Source organism: Platalea leucorodia (genome assembly GCF_965183815.1).
Source record: "Platalea leucorodia genome assembly, chromosome: 7".
Classification (NCBI taxonomy): Eukaryota; Metazoa; Chordata; class Aves; order Pelecaniformes; family Threskiornithidae; genus Platalea; species Platalea leucorodia.
This window is the reverse complement of record NC_138829.1, coordinates 13,112,041-13,126,301: the sequence shown is the minus strand read 5'-3', so window position 1 is coordinate 13,126,301 and position 14,261 is coordinate 13,112,041. Positions and strand designations below refer to the sequence as shown.

Sequence of the window (14,261 nt, the reverse complement as noted above, 5' to 3'; positions counted from 1 at the left end):
GTTAGCTGTAAATGAATGCAAAATACCTGAAAAAAGACTCATCGGCAAGACACATCATCGCCCATGAAGGCTATACTCACAGTGTTATATACGTGGGCTATCAATAGCACATTCTAGATGCATTTTTATTTCAAAACCGAATAGAGTTCCCCCCCCCCATTCATCACAAAGAATTTACCCGTGTATTTTTTTCTCCTCCTTTCCTTGTTACATTTGGAAATCCATCAAGTTCAATTGATTGCTGCAGCCTCTAGGACAGTGAAAGCTACTTTTCTTCACTGCTGCCACCCGAAACGTAGGCTGTACGGCACGCGATGGCGGGAGCCTTTCGCTGGAGCAGCAGGGGTGCCAGCACTTCAGCTCCTAAGGTTCAAAAATCCGAAACACATAGAAGTTTCCTTCCAGAGAGAGCAGCGGAACCAAGTGCTTCTGAATTCAGTATCCCAGCGCCTGAACACTGGCGTGATTTCAAAAAGACTGTTATCAATAGGAAAACGTTCTCATGAACTTTAATGATTCCTCGAATTGTCCGCGGTGTAAGCGCTGAACTGGGAGGCAAGGAGAGAGCGCGGCACCAAGCTGTGCCAAGTTTTACTGTAATCGCTATTCAGGGTGGTTGGCTCCGCTGCCCCGCAGCTCCAAGAAGGAGAAACATTTTAATATCGGCACCCAACCCTTTGCTGAACTTTGTTGCGCATTTCTGCTTAGAAGAAACGAACTTGTAAGCCCCGGGCAGTCCTGCACCATGAGCCCCACCGCAGGGTCAAAGAGCCCGGAAAAAAATGGAGTTCTTGTTAAGGACACCCAGCCTTTCGTAAACTCCGCTGTGGTGCTCTGCAACGCTTCACTACTGCTAAAACAGCAGCAAAACGTGAGAGGACTGCGAACTGCTCCAACAGGGAGCAGGGCGAGGGGACCTCTGACAGCAAACGTATTTCAGCAAAAAGCTGGCAAACGAGAGGGGAGCTCCGCAGCCTGTGCCACAGCAAAGCCCGCCGTCGTCGCGTCCTTCGTGCACGAGCTAAGGCCTGACTGCTCAGTGTAACGCAGGAGGTGACTAAGACACCAACACGTTCTCACGGCAAGAAATACTGGAGATGATAACCTACAAGTTCCACCTGAATTCTTCTCGGATAGATTAGTTTTCAAGGGAGGTAAAGACTTGAGTCAGACTTGGGCCATTGCTTCACTGACCAACTGGAAAAAGTCTGTCTTTAGCATTTTTGCCACTGTAGATTTTAGATCTCAACGTACTAACTGGAAGATATTTTCACAGTGTTTTACATATTATAAAGGTCTGGTAAAAAAGGTTTTCATCACAAGACATACGTATCTTAAAATCCACTTGCTTTTAAGTCCTTAGTTTTGGTAAAACACTAATAATTTTTGCCAGTGAGGCCTTGGAGAAATCACCTAAAGCAGGCTGAAACCTGTCAGCCTGACAGCCTTCAGCGTTTGCGCATCACCGAGACGGAGGGGCGTACCTTCCGATGGCTTCCGTCAGCCGCGCACCAGACCGCCAGCCAGCGCTCGCGTACCCACGTCTTTAATTGTGCAACTCCTCACCAGCCAGAAGGCTGCATCTGTTTTGATGTCATACTCGTTGCTATAGCAACGGTAGCTTCGTTACTATGGCACAGGAAGGTAACGGAATGCACGGAAGACCTCTCGTCCCAGTCACGCCGCCTCCAGCAGCATGGGATTTGTTACATTAAAGCGACCAGAAGTTTAAGTAGATCTGGCCTAGCCCCCAGGCTGGGGCGTGGGGAAACCAAACCTCTTGCCTCCCTGCCCAAGTTATTTGTTTTGACATCGCGTACCTTCGCCTTGCCTCTGCCACCGACGCAGTAAACGCCAGCCGCCTCCGCAGTCCCTTCGAGATACCCGTCATCTGAAGTGATTTGGGACATTTCGTGTCGTGGCACGGAACGGCAGCTGGGGAAGACAAATGCCCCACACGCAGCAACCTGTGACTTCAGGCCAGGTTGCTGGTGCCACGTGGCAACTCCTCTGGTCACTAGGAGCTGGCACAAGCTTTGTACCAACTTCGGACAAGTGACAGGGCACGTAAGGCACCGGGAGCTGCGGGAGGGAACCATTCCCGAAAGCCACGCTTCCTCTCGTAAACCACAGAAGGGAAGCGGCATCCGTTTCCTCTCCGCTCCCACCGCGACACCTCCCTGCTGAAGCAGGGCACCGTCACCTCGTACAAGCACCATCCCGGAACACCGGAACCTCGCAGTGGAACAGTTGGGCTGTAGAAAAACAGCAGCCTTCAAGCACATCAGGCCTTCAGCAACTGCGTAAGCAGTACGGAATCAGTTTTTTGTTCTCCTACCCAGTCCCTTACACATTTCATTTTGAAGAAAGAATTCAGAATGATTTGCGAGGCGGCGAGCACCTGTCTGTACAGAAACACCAGTTTGAAGTGGCTGCCAAAAGGCCAGCCTAACGCACGGGCTAGCACAACTGTGCTCTGTCCCCCACGCCGTCCTGCGAGTGAAGCCCAAGCTGGACCCTGCCGCCCCCAGACAAAGCACGTAGCATCTACCGCTGTCAAGTAGCTTGCAGGAAGCAGATTGTTTTAGGTACCTGAAAGACACTGCTACTACCAAACCTAGTTGTGCTTTCACCTCATTGCCAAAACAAGAGCATCTAACAGAGCTCAAGTATTGGCTATGAAACAGCAGAGAACAGATGCAAACAGGAAACTAAATCAAGACCTACAAGAGAACAGGGGCAAGATGCTCAGAACTGAACGACTTCATTGAACTCAAGCTCGTTTTAAATACCAAACGTTATGCCCAAAGCCAGTGCCTGGCAGGCAGGGGCAGCCCGCCGGAGCCGGCAGCAACTCCCATTCCCTTTTACCCCTCTCCCTCCAAGAGGGGGGCCGAGGAATGCAGAGGGCAGCACCGCCTCATCGTTCCTTGAAAGCCTGTATGATGTAGTGCTGACAACCTAACCTGGCACGCCGAAGGCGTCCCCTCAGTACAGCACGAGGGCTCAGGTGTGCAGCTTTAGGAGCCTAGGCTCCATTTGCAGCCTTCAAAAAATCTGCTGGAGTATGACCACCAGTCAAACCTAACCAGGCAAATAATCAGTTTTTCAGATGAGAATTGTCTTGAGATCTTTTTTTCTGCTTTTACGTGGTACTCGTTTGTAGTGGCACTGCGGAGCAGGCAGTATTACCTACAGATTTAACAAGATTCAAAGCAGCGACTGACGGCAAGACGAGCAGCAGGCTTTGTTCCCAGTGCTAACAGACAAGTCGGGGACACGGCTCATTCTTAACACTTTTATTCTTACAGTTCTAGGTCTGAACTGTACATGCAGAGTTGCATAAGTCACAATAGAGATTTACAGTGGATTCTATTCTATGGTAGAGTGCAATCCAGAATCCTGAAACAGTATAAAAAACAACTTTAAACATCAAGACCTTGTTAGGAGCAAAAGGGTTAAAGCTTCCCCAAGTATTTCAGCTCTCCTAGATACCTAGTTACTAGGTACTGTATGTTAGACATATTTAGAGTTGAAGAGCTGTAGAACGCTAAACAAACTTGAACATCCTGATGTCATACCGTCTTTGTTAGTTCTTTCCCACATTTCCGGCAATTAAGAATAAGTCAAAAACCCTGCCACCTGCAACCAGCTAATACAGACAGAAATAACTGCTCCTGACTTGCCTGTTTAGGGTTGTACAGCGTTAAAGAAAATATTCCCTCGACAGCATTTGTATCTCACATCAGCTGAAAAAGCAATGTAACAAAAATAAAGGTATAACATCTTTGAAAATAAATATAAAGAGGGAATGCAGACAAAGTGTCAAAGATTTTTTTTTTTTTTGGCAGGTAACATTCATAATATACAAAATATAACTTATTCATATTAGCCAAGGAAACATTCATGAGTTCCTGTAAACGGTTTTAATCCACTTCCTCCATGCGTGATGTGTCGTCATCTCCTTCCAGAGGCGGCATCTCCTCAGTAACTGCTGGGCTGGCTTCCTCTGCAGCAGCATCGTCCTCATCGATGCCTGTCGGGCAAACACACACACCGTTAACACCGATACCGGAGCGCAGAGCTTCACCATCCTTAACACCTCAACTCATCTGAGGGTGCCCCCTTTGCCCCAAGTACCAAGCAGCACTGAGGTGATGCCCACACACACCGTACCCCGCAAGGGCGCATCACCACCCCCGGAGTTTACCACAGACAGATTTCTAACTCACCCAGGCCAAGTTTGATCATCCTATAAATGCGGTTGGCATGTGTCTGAGGATCTTCTAAACTGAAGCCAGAGGACAGAAGTGCTGTCTCATACAGCAAGATGACAAGATCCTTGACAGACTTGTCATTCTTATCAGCCTCTGCCTTCTGCCTCAGGGTTTCAATGATGGAATGATCGGGATTAATCTCCAGGTGTTTCTTTGCTGCCATGTATCCCATTGTGGAGTTGTCTCTCAAGGCCTGCGCTTTCATGATCCTCTCCATATTGGCAGTCCAGCCATATGTACTTGTTACAATACAGCATGGAGAAGTAACTAAACGATTGGACACAACAACCTAGGAAAGTGAATATAAAGCGAGTTTGTAATTTAACATACTTGATTTACTATCCCCACCGATTTCATGGAGTGAATGAAAGAATCATGTAGGTTGGAAAAGGCCTTGTAAGACCGAGTCCAACTGTAAACAGAGGTTCGACTGCTGCATGTCATGGAAGACCTAAGACTCGTGCGACAGAGCCAAAGAATTTGCGATACCAACTCAACGGAACCTCTTAGCTTCACTAAAAACCAAAACAAAGACGCCTTGTAGCTATAAAGCTGTGTCTTGCAGAGAGATTGCGCTCTCTTTCAGAAAAGGCAATTCTAACATTGTTCCCCAAGCCTTCTCTGCAGCTACTTCATTTCACATCATTAAACAGCTTGTTACATATAGGCAAACTGAGTACTACTAATTACCTTTTCTACTTTCTTTTCAAGGATGTCTTTCATTATTTTGCAAAGGTTTTCAAACTTTGCTTTCTTCTCCTCCTGTTTCTTTTTCTCTTCCTCATCTTCTGGAAGCTCCAAACCCTCTTTTGTTACAGAAACCAAGGTCTTGCCTTCAAATTCCTTCAGCTGCTGCACACAGTATTCGTCAATAGGTTCAATCATGTAGATCACTTCCAGGCCATGTTTGCGAAGACGCTCCACAAAAGCGGAGTTGGCCACCTGATCTTTTGTTTCACCTGCAAGCAGCAAGAATGCCACAGTCATGGTTTGAGCCTCAGCACTGTTAACATGGCAGCTCGTTTTATTTTCTGGAAGAGCCTATGCAACATTTCCAGTGATGCTTGGTGTCTGTGCCACAGGGGAAAAAAGAGGGGGGGACAGACGGGGACACAAAACAGGTACAAGCTACTGCAAATATTAGGCTGGCCTGGAGAGACTCAAGCCATTCAAACTGACACCACAGCTTGTAATACTTCGTTGGTTTCAAAGTGAATTTCTGTTTCCTGGAATACCAGGTAAGAAATGTTTCCCATTCCTGCCAAGGAGGAAAACTGAGAAGCCCTGTACAGCATTTACCTTATGAAAAAAGCCTTAATATCTGATGCCCAATCAGTTAATTACACTGGTTTGAGCATTAGGGCTTAAAATTTCAGATACTCCTGGCCAAATTTATTAGCTAAAGCTGGAACACACAAAGCTGTCTTGAAGTCAAAGGCACCTTAAAGACTCTGAAGCATACTTTCTGGGCTTATGGGGAAAAAAAAAAAAAAAGGTGGGTAAGCTAGCTGTGCAAGGGGCACTTTACAACCTTAAATTGCATTCTCCCATGCCCTCAAGGTGGCAGCAGTGACACCGAACATTGTATTTCTAGAGCAAGGTAATAATTGAAGAGCAATTATTTTATTACAGCTCATTAAATGGTACAGTTCCTACGGACGGCAGCTAGCACTGAAGCAGTCAGAGTTTCATCAACAGGGAACATGGTGAGCAGCACTCCCAGCAAGTTTGGAAGGGCAGAGTTTACAGTACAGAGAGGGCCATTACCTGTAGCTAGGTTCTGCTGTCCTCACGCACACAGTACCACATTAAGGAACCGTAACTACGATTTTACTTTACATGGTTTTAACACTATGCCGCATCCACTTATTTCAGAAATACTCTACTACTGAAGAGATTCAGAAGTTGCTGTGTAACTTCTCAGGGGACACGCGAAGGTTTCCCATCACGTACTCAACTGACACCTCAACTAATGCTCTGGAGAGCAGCGCAACTTAGCCAGACCCCGAAAACGTAACTGACTATACAGAATTCACTACATTGTTGCATTAGGATTTTTTTCACTTAAAATCCCAGTTTCTTTCTAAGTTCACCAAGAGAACTGCCATGGTTGTTTTTCATTTTCTAACCCCCAAAAAGATAACCCTACTTCTACCTGCATTTACAGACAATTTCTGTTACCAGCTCACCAGTAATGTAGTAGACATGTTTCTGGTTTTCCTTCATCCGAGTGCAGTAGTCCTTCAGAGAAACCATTTCATCACCAGATGCAGATGTGTAATACCTCAGCAATTCTGAGAGCTTCTTGCGGTTCTGGGAGTCTTCATGTATACCAAGCTACAGAAGTAGAAGAAAAAATAAAAACTATTAAGTGATTCCTTTAGGTAAATACTGAATGGTGGTAGTTTAGCGTTTCAGACGTAACAAAAAATCTGTTATTAAGCAGGAAGACTACAAACCTTGATGTTCTTGGAGAACTGCTCATAGAACTTTTTGTAGTTCTCCTTGTCCTCAGCCAACTCAGTGAAGAGTTCCAAGCACTTCTTCACCAAGTTCTTCCGGATCACTTTCAGGATCTTGCTTTGCTGCAGCATTTCACGAGAAATATTCAGAGGTAAATCCTCAGAGTCTACCACACCTCTCATGAAGTCTGGAAGATGATGGTGAGAATTAGCTTTCCAGGTCTCAAAGAAATCAAGATTACCATCCGCCACCTAGGTGGCTTTGCCCTTTTAAACAAACTAAGCAGTATTTTTTGAAGTACTGAGATACCTCCTGACCAGCTCTGTTTAGGACTCACTCTTCCCCCTCCCAGATTTCCTTAAATATGAAGGGAAACTACAAAGTTGCTAAGCAGTTTCTCTACTATTTTGGGATACGTTTTCCTGAAGAATATACTCACTCAGATATTCAGGGATCAGTTCCTCACAGTTGTCCATGATGAAAACACGGCGTACATACAGCTTAATGTTGTTCTTCTTCTTCCTGTTTTCGAACAGATCAAAGGGTGCACGCCGCGGGACAAACAGGAGCGCTCTGAATTCCAACTGCCCTTCCACAGAGAAGTGCTGTGGGAAAGCAAGACAATCATTTTAATCAACTTGTACATCTCTCGCTTTAGTAACCCTTTTAACAGCTCTTTAACTGCAGAAGGCAAACAGTAACTATGAGATTGGGGGGGGGGGGGGGGGGGATCAGCACCAACACAGTAGGCAAGACATTGGTCAGGAACAAGCACATTCTCCAGACAGACATACTCAAGCTCTGTTCAGTTGTTACCAGACAAGCAGACCAGTTCAGAAGACATATTCAGTTCCCTGTATTATATACTGGCCTTCAGGAAGTATGTGTATTCTTACAGCACTTCCCACTACAGCCACACAAAAAGGACAACTACATTTCCCTCACCCATCCCTTTTAGCTTTAGGCCTTTTCAAAGCTAAGCTACAAACCCAAAGAATTGAATTTACATTACTTTGAAATCTACTTTAAATTTTTTAGTTACATTTGGTAACAACTAAGCTACAAACTGGGAAGGCATCTGCACTTACTTTTATTTACAATAAACTGAGGCATGGATTTGAATAAGGTTACAGCTTTAACAGTAGCCAAAATAATTGTAGCACCAAGTGTTACCCTCACATAGTGGAAGCAACCGAAACAACAGTATCACTTCAAATACTAAACAACTCATCACACTAAGACCTGAGGCAACTGATCAGAGTTCAGTAGCATGTTTGGTAAGCTCCCAGCTGTAGTGGCAAAAACAATTGTGCCTGAAGGACAAGAACTTACTTTGACAGCCAAGTGGTCTTCCCAGTCGTTAGTCAGACTCTTGTAGAATTCCCCGTATTCCTCATTGGTGATGTCATCTGGATTCCTGGTCCAAATGGGCTTGGTCTTGTTGAGCTCTTCCTGATCAATGTACTTCTCCTTAATCTTCTTTTTCTTCTTCTTATCTCCATCCTTCTTTTCCTCTTCTTCATCAGAGCCAACATCCTCAATCTCTGGCTTATCTTCTGTCTTTTCCTCCTTCTCTTCTTTTTCCTCTTCCTTTTCCTCAGCCTCATCATCACTCACCTCCTTATCACGTTCCTTCTCCACCTAGAAAAAAAAAAAAGGGATCATTAGTTGAACTGAGAAACCTAGAAGGTGTATCATTAACAGCCCTAAGGTATCCCTTGTAGTCTCACAAAGCGAGGAAACTACCTGAACATGGTGTCAAGTTTTCCTCCTGGACTCAACCAAGGACCTACATTCTGGGTGCTGAGGCACAAGTGGTATTTGGTTTTCATGTGCTCACATGGTAGTCTATGCTATTTAGTTTCATTACACTGAATTTCCACTGATACATCAACATGTAGTTAATTTACTCAGTGGTTTGAAGACTGTGATACTACTAGCTTGGTAAAATATATTCTGTTCTTGGTTTTGTAAAATTAAGTGGTAATTAACAGAATTGCATTTCAAAAGAACTACACCCATGTAACATCTGTAACAATTTCAGTTAACAAAATACACATGGACTGGTTCATTCTTAAATTACAAAAATTCACTTGTTTTAAAAGTGGCGATAGTTAAAATTATGTAATATTTCAAGCAAGATACGTACAAAGAGCGTAATAGGATAGCCGATGAACTGAGAATGCTTCTTCACAATTTCCTTGATTCGCCGTTCTTCCAGGTATTCAGTTTGATCTTCTTTCAGATGCAGGATGACTTTTGTTCCACGGCCCAAAGGTTCACCTAGAATGAAAGTTTACAGGTTTTACTTGTGCAGGAGCAGACCAGACTTTGGCTAATTCTAAAATACACCTTCTTTAAAAAGGCACCCACTTTCCGTAAATTTCTTCACCACTGGGAAAACTAAGCTTCCATGTGCTGAAACAGCCTTACAGACGCTTCCTCAAGCTCAGCTGTACCCAGAATGTATTTCAAATAAGCTGAAGGAGATTGTCACTAATTAGTCTGTTCACATGTCATCTTTCAAGTTTCCGTATATAGAGTTTGTTGCAGGAGTCTGCAGAAGTATTTCCATGTATAAGCTTTGAAAGCTTAATCTTCACTACAACACACCATCTACTTCAGGCATTCCCGTATCGTGCACCAACAGTTACTCAAACTGGAATGGTAAGAGAACAGCTGTGCCTGTGCTTGATCCGACACGTGACCAGTACTACCGGTTTTATCTGTCGTTTTTGCCTTTTTCAATGCACGGAATAGGTATCTGAATGCCAAAAATCTTTAGAAAGCATACTTGAGCAGAAACGTTTAATACTCACCGTTATCAAGTCTGACAGTGAAAGATCCTCCAGCCGATGACTCCCAAGCATACTGCTCATCATCATTGTGCTTGGTGATCACTGTCACTTTTTCTGCAACCAGGTAGGCAGAGTAGAAGCCAACACCGAACTGACCAATCATGGATATATCAGCCCCTGCCTGCAGTGCTTCCATGAAAGCCTTGGTACCAGACTTGGCAATAGTACCAAGGTTGTTGACCAGGTCAGCTTTGGTCATCCCTATGCCTGTATCCACAATGGTCAGAGTGCGATCATGCTTGTTTGGAATCAGGTTAATTTTCAGGTCTTTTCCAGAATCCAGCTTGCTTGGGTCAGTCAAGCTCTCATATCTTATCTTGTCCAGAGCCTGTAAGAGAAGAGGCAGGGTTTAACATTCCCTGACTATTCCTAAACATTTCAGTAGTCCTATTAACACGAACCAGCCTAGAATTTAAGGTACTTACATCTGATGAATTGGAAATGAGCTCCCTCAGAAAGATTTCCTTATTAGAGTAGAAAGTGTTGATGATCAGAGACATCAACTGAGCAATCTCAGCCTGGAAAGCAAAAGTCTCCACCTCCTCCTCCATTGGTTGGTCTTGAGTTTGCACAGCTTCCGGCATCTGTAAGGAGAGGGAGCTGAAATCCCATCCCAACAGCGTGGTGCACATACCCTTTTACAGGCAGCGACAATGGCATTCTGAGATAAAGGCATTTAACCACGTGGTTTCAAATTCAGCACTATAGGAACATTCCCCCTCCGCCCCCTGATCTTATTTCCTACCAGTAACCATTCAGGAAACTTAAGGAATGCAGAAACTAGATACAAGGTTTTAACTACAGACTTGCTTTCTGTTCACTTCAGTTTGCACCACTTAGGGTAACACAGAACTTTTCCTCTCCCCTCCATTAATTCACAAATTAACGTATGACCCTTACTCCCCCTCGTCACAGACACGTTACAAAAAAAAAAAAAAAATAAAAGCAACTGAGAACTTAGCCCAGTACTTGAGACGTTAGTTGCTTTACTCTGTAGCTGACTCCCACAGTAAAGTCTCTACTTGGAGTGCCTTCCTTTTCTCCCATCCACCTCCTATGTTGCTCGTACAACCATTATCCTCAGACCCGGACGCTATCCGCAACTGTAACTTCGGGACCAACGCGGCCCAGCCGAACTCGTTACTCTGTCCCCCACAGATCCATTACCCTAACTCGGCTAACCTCTGCACGAGTCAAACCTCAGGCACGACAGATTCAGCTCAAAAAGGAAAACCTCTCCCACCCCCCCCCCACGGGGATCGCTGCGGAAGGCACGCAGACCAGGTGCAACACCGTAACCCTCGACCACAGCGCTCACCAGGGACGAAGCGAGGCGGCCACTGGAGGGGCTCCCCGCGCCCCGCCATTGGGAGGCCGGCCTGGGGCGGGAGCGGCCTCCCGGCGCGCGCCGCGCAGCGCCCCCTGCAGGCTGCCGCCGCCAGCAGCCAACGTTCTAGAAACTGCCAGAGCCTTCCGCGACCGCCCCCCCGCACCGGCCCCGCGCCGCGCGCCCCCCCCGCCAGCAGGGCGCCTTGCGATCGGCCCCCTGCCTTCCCCCACTCCCTCCCCCGCCGCCCTGCCCGCCCTCCCCACCGCCATCGCCCGCCACAGCTCCTCCATCTTGCGCTCTCATGGCCGGGCGCCCATTCATTCGGAGCGGAGCTCCCTCGCCGCCGCCCCCCCACCCCCCCCTCCGTAGCGAAGCGGGGTCGGGTCACCCCGCCGCACCGCTGCAAGGGGGAGGCAGTCCTGCCCGTACGCCCCCCGGCAACCAACAGCCTTCTCTACCCGCCGCCCACGCCTCCCGCCCCCAGCTCCGCTGGCGGAAGAACCCCCCCACCAGGAGCCGCCCGCTGGTTTTTCCCCTCGCTCCACCACTTAAGTCCAAAGGCAAAAAAAAAAAAAAAAAGAATAAATATGCGACCTTCGGAGAGACCAGCGCCTTACCCCCCTCAGCCATGTCCGGACTTCGAGACCCAGCGCACCCAGCCCACTTCACCTTCACCGGGGACTCAAGGGGGAAAAGGCACCACGCGGTCCCCTCTATCACCCCCGCACCCCCAGGCGGAGGCACCCGCCAACCGCCGGGACTCGAGAGCTAAACGTTCCCCCAGAAGAGCCATCCCCGGTGTCTCGCCGGCTACCGCTCCAGCCGCCTCCACCGCTCACCTTTGCAGGGGGAAGGGCTGCTGGTTTCCTCACTGAAGCCGCGAACGCGCTCTACCCGCAACGCTGTGCCTCCACTAGTGCGCGCTCCCCGCCGCCCGCCCGCCTTATATACCGCCGGCGCCGCCTCCTTCCAGAACCATCGGGAACCTTCACTGACAGGCACGGGGGAGGGGGCGGCGCGGCGCCGGGGGGAGCGGGGCGGGGACTCCCGGCCCCGCCGCTAAGGGGCGGGGCCGAGCCCCTCGCAGCCAATAGCAGCCGTCCGCGAAGGGCGCCCGCCGGAGCGCGCCTCTGGCGCAGGCGCCTTGCGTCGCCCCAGCGGTCGGGGGTGGGGGGGTTCCGCGCATGAGCCGGCGGCTGGCTGAGCGCGCGCGCTCCCCCTCCGTCCAACCGCCGGCTCGCCCGGGGAGGCGGGGGGGGAGGGGGCAGGCGGGCGCATGCGCGGTGGCCGCCCCGGGGTGGCGGTTGGGCGCGCGCGCGGCGCTGAGGAGGAGGGGTCCGGGGGGATTGCGCAAGCGGCGGGTGACGTCATTCGCCGCCCTGCGCCTCTCAGAACGTCCTAGAAGCGGGCGGGGCCGGGCCGGCTCCCCACCCCCCGCCCCCCGCCCGCGCTGTAGAGAAGGGCCTGGAAAGCGGCCCTCTTCCCGCCGGGAGAAGGGCCCGGGCCCGGGGCGGGAGCCGCCCTGCCTCCTGGCAGCCGCAGCGGGCGGGCTGTGCGGCCCGGCCTCGGGCGGGTCGGGCGCGCCGGGCGGCTCCCCTCGGGCCGGTTGTGCAGGTGGCTGCGTCTCTGCTTTCCGCCTGGGGCCGGAGCTGCCGGGCGGGATGGGGAGGCTGCGGGAGGGCCGGGCACCGCGCCCCTCCCCTGCTCGCCGGGCAGGACCCGTCTGCTCCGCCAGGCGTAGCTGGATGAATCACGGCTCAGGGGTGCTGTGGTTAAAGCGTTTCGCCTAATCGGGGAAAACAAAATCGCTTCTCACACAGCAAGTATCAGTCTGCGAGTTAAACGAAACCATGCCTCTTAGTCTATGTATTTGTTCAGGATACAAAGAGTCAAGGGATCAAATCCAAGAAGCTCAGAAGACCTACATAGCTATGCGGTTACTTCAGGATTGAAGTGCTAAGAGTAGACATGAGAAGGATGCCAATGCTGTGCAGTGTGTTCACAGCCCAAAGCCTGAAACCCGCTGGGATTCTCAGCCTGGAGATGGCTTTTGCCATCTAATCTGCAGGAAATGTCAGATGATGCTCAAAGGGCACAGCTACAGGCGTCTTATACATACAGTCATACATCTTGCATAAAGGCTTTGAAAACTATGCATCTCATTATACCCAGTAGCTCTGTGATTACGGCATTTAGTAGGGGGGTTATTTTTATATCCTGAACGACCTGCTTGGGAGCGGGAAGTTAAATGCAGGTCTTCCATGTCTCAGGAGAATGATCTGCATCACATGGGTTCCAGAGCAGGCTTCTAAAACTTTCTTATTGGAGCTGATCCACTTTAGGGATATAAATACCAAGTGAAGCTACAAGTTACAACTGTACACTGATGCAAGCATGACTCTAGACAATCTCCCTGCTCTAAAGAATAGCTACTTATTTATTTGAGGAATAAAAAGGATGTTTCTCTAGCAAAAATTCATCCCAGGTGCAACTTCTTGGCATTTTCTGATGGTTTTTAGATGTACTCCAGACTGCTATCCAGTTCAACATCCGACTGACCTTTGGGAATCAAATTTTTATATGCCTAACCTGCGCTTTTCTCAGTTAAGCATCCTAAATTACACTGGATAGCATGCCCCATGAATTAAATGTTACAATACTTAGGTCTATTAATGCATTTAACTGAAGATCCTTATGCTGAATTTAACATTCTTAGCATCCATTATCCTGCAGTTAGACCTCAACAAGCAAATCTGATTGAATTGGGGCCTACAGACTTGATTTTGTTGCAGCATTATGTCTTTCCGGGAGTTTTCAGTACTTCTCAGTATCTGACAAGAAGATGCATTAAGTATGCGTGTAAGACATCACGTAGGACCCGTCAAGGAATTAAAATTACAGCTTGTTTCATTGCAGTTTCTGCAGTATCTGGATCAGTATCTGTGTTGGTGCAATGACTTACAGGACTCTGCCCTTCTAAATAGTGGTGTTACAGCTCTGACCCAAGCAGTCGGCCAAAATACGGGGTCCTGCAGGTTATTTTAATTAGAAGGAAAAATTAATTGTGGTGTCAACAATAACATAAGAGGGTGTATAGGTGAGCAGCGCCTCAGCACACGGGAGATATCAAACTGTAAGAGTGAAGTTATTTGCTCACAGTTCTAAGCCACTGAGGAAGCTGGATTTCAGCCAACACTCAGCCTAGAAAGTTCTGCAGTTCTGCCTGGGTCACCTTTTTGGTGCCTGCTCTGGCTGGTAGTTTTCTGTACCTTCTTTGAGTCTGATTTTGTGGTGCTTCTCAATGCATTTCCTTTCCTTTCTCTCAAACACATA

General features: G+C 48.3%; 1 protein-coding gene across 1 annotated transcript; it reads right to left on the bottom strand.

Annotated features, from left to right (window-relative positions):
* Nucleotides 1-3,284: 3,284 nt before the first annotated feature.
* HSP90AA1 (heat shock protein 90 alpha family class A member 1) lies at nt 3,285-11,923 on the bottom strand. The gene is made up of 11 exons (XM_082316933.1): nt 11,768-11,923; nt 10,024-10,182; nt 9,560-9,926; nt 8,890-9,023; nt 8,073-8,381; nt 7,180-7,345; nt 6,737-6,927; nt 6,467-6,614; nt 4,968-5,236; nt 4,233-4,566; nt 3,285-4,036 (listed from the first exon to the last, which is right to left on the bottom strand). Exons 2-11 carry the CDS (start codon nt 10,180-10,182, stop codon nt 3,927-3,929), a joined length of 2,187 nt encoding a protein of 728 aa, XP_082173059.1. The 5' UTR covers nt 11,768-11,923; the 3' UTR covers nt 3,285-3,926.
* Between the last annotated feature and the right edge of the window lie 2,338 nt (nt 11,924-14,261).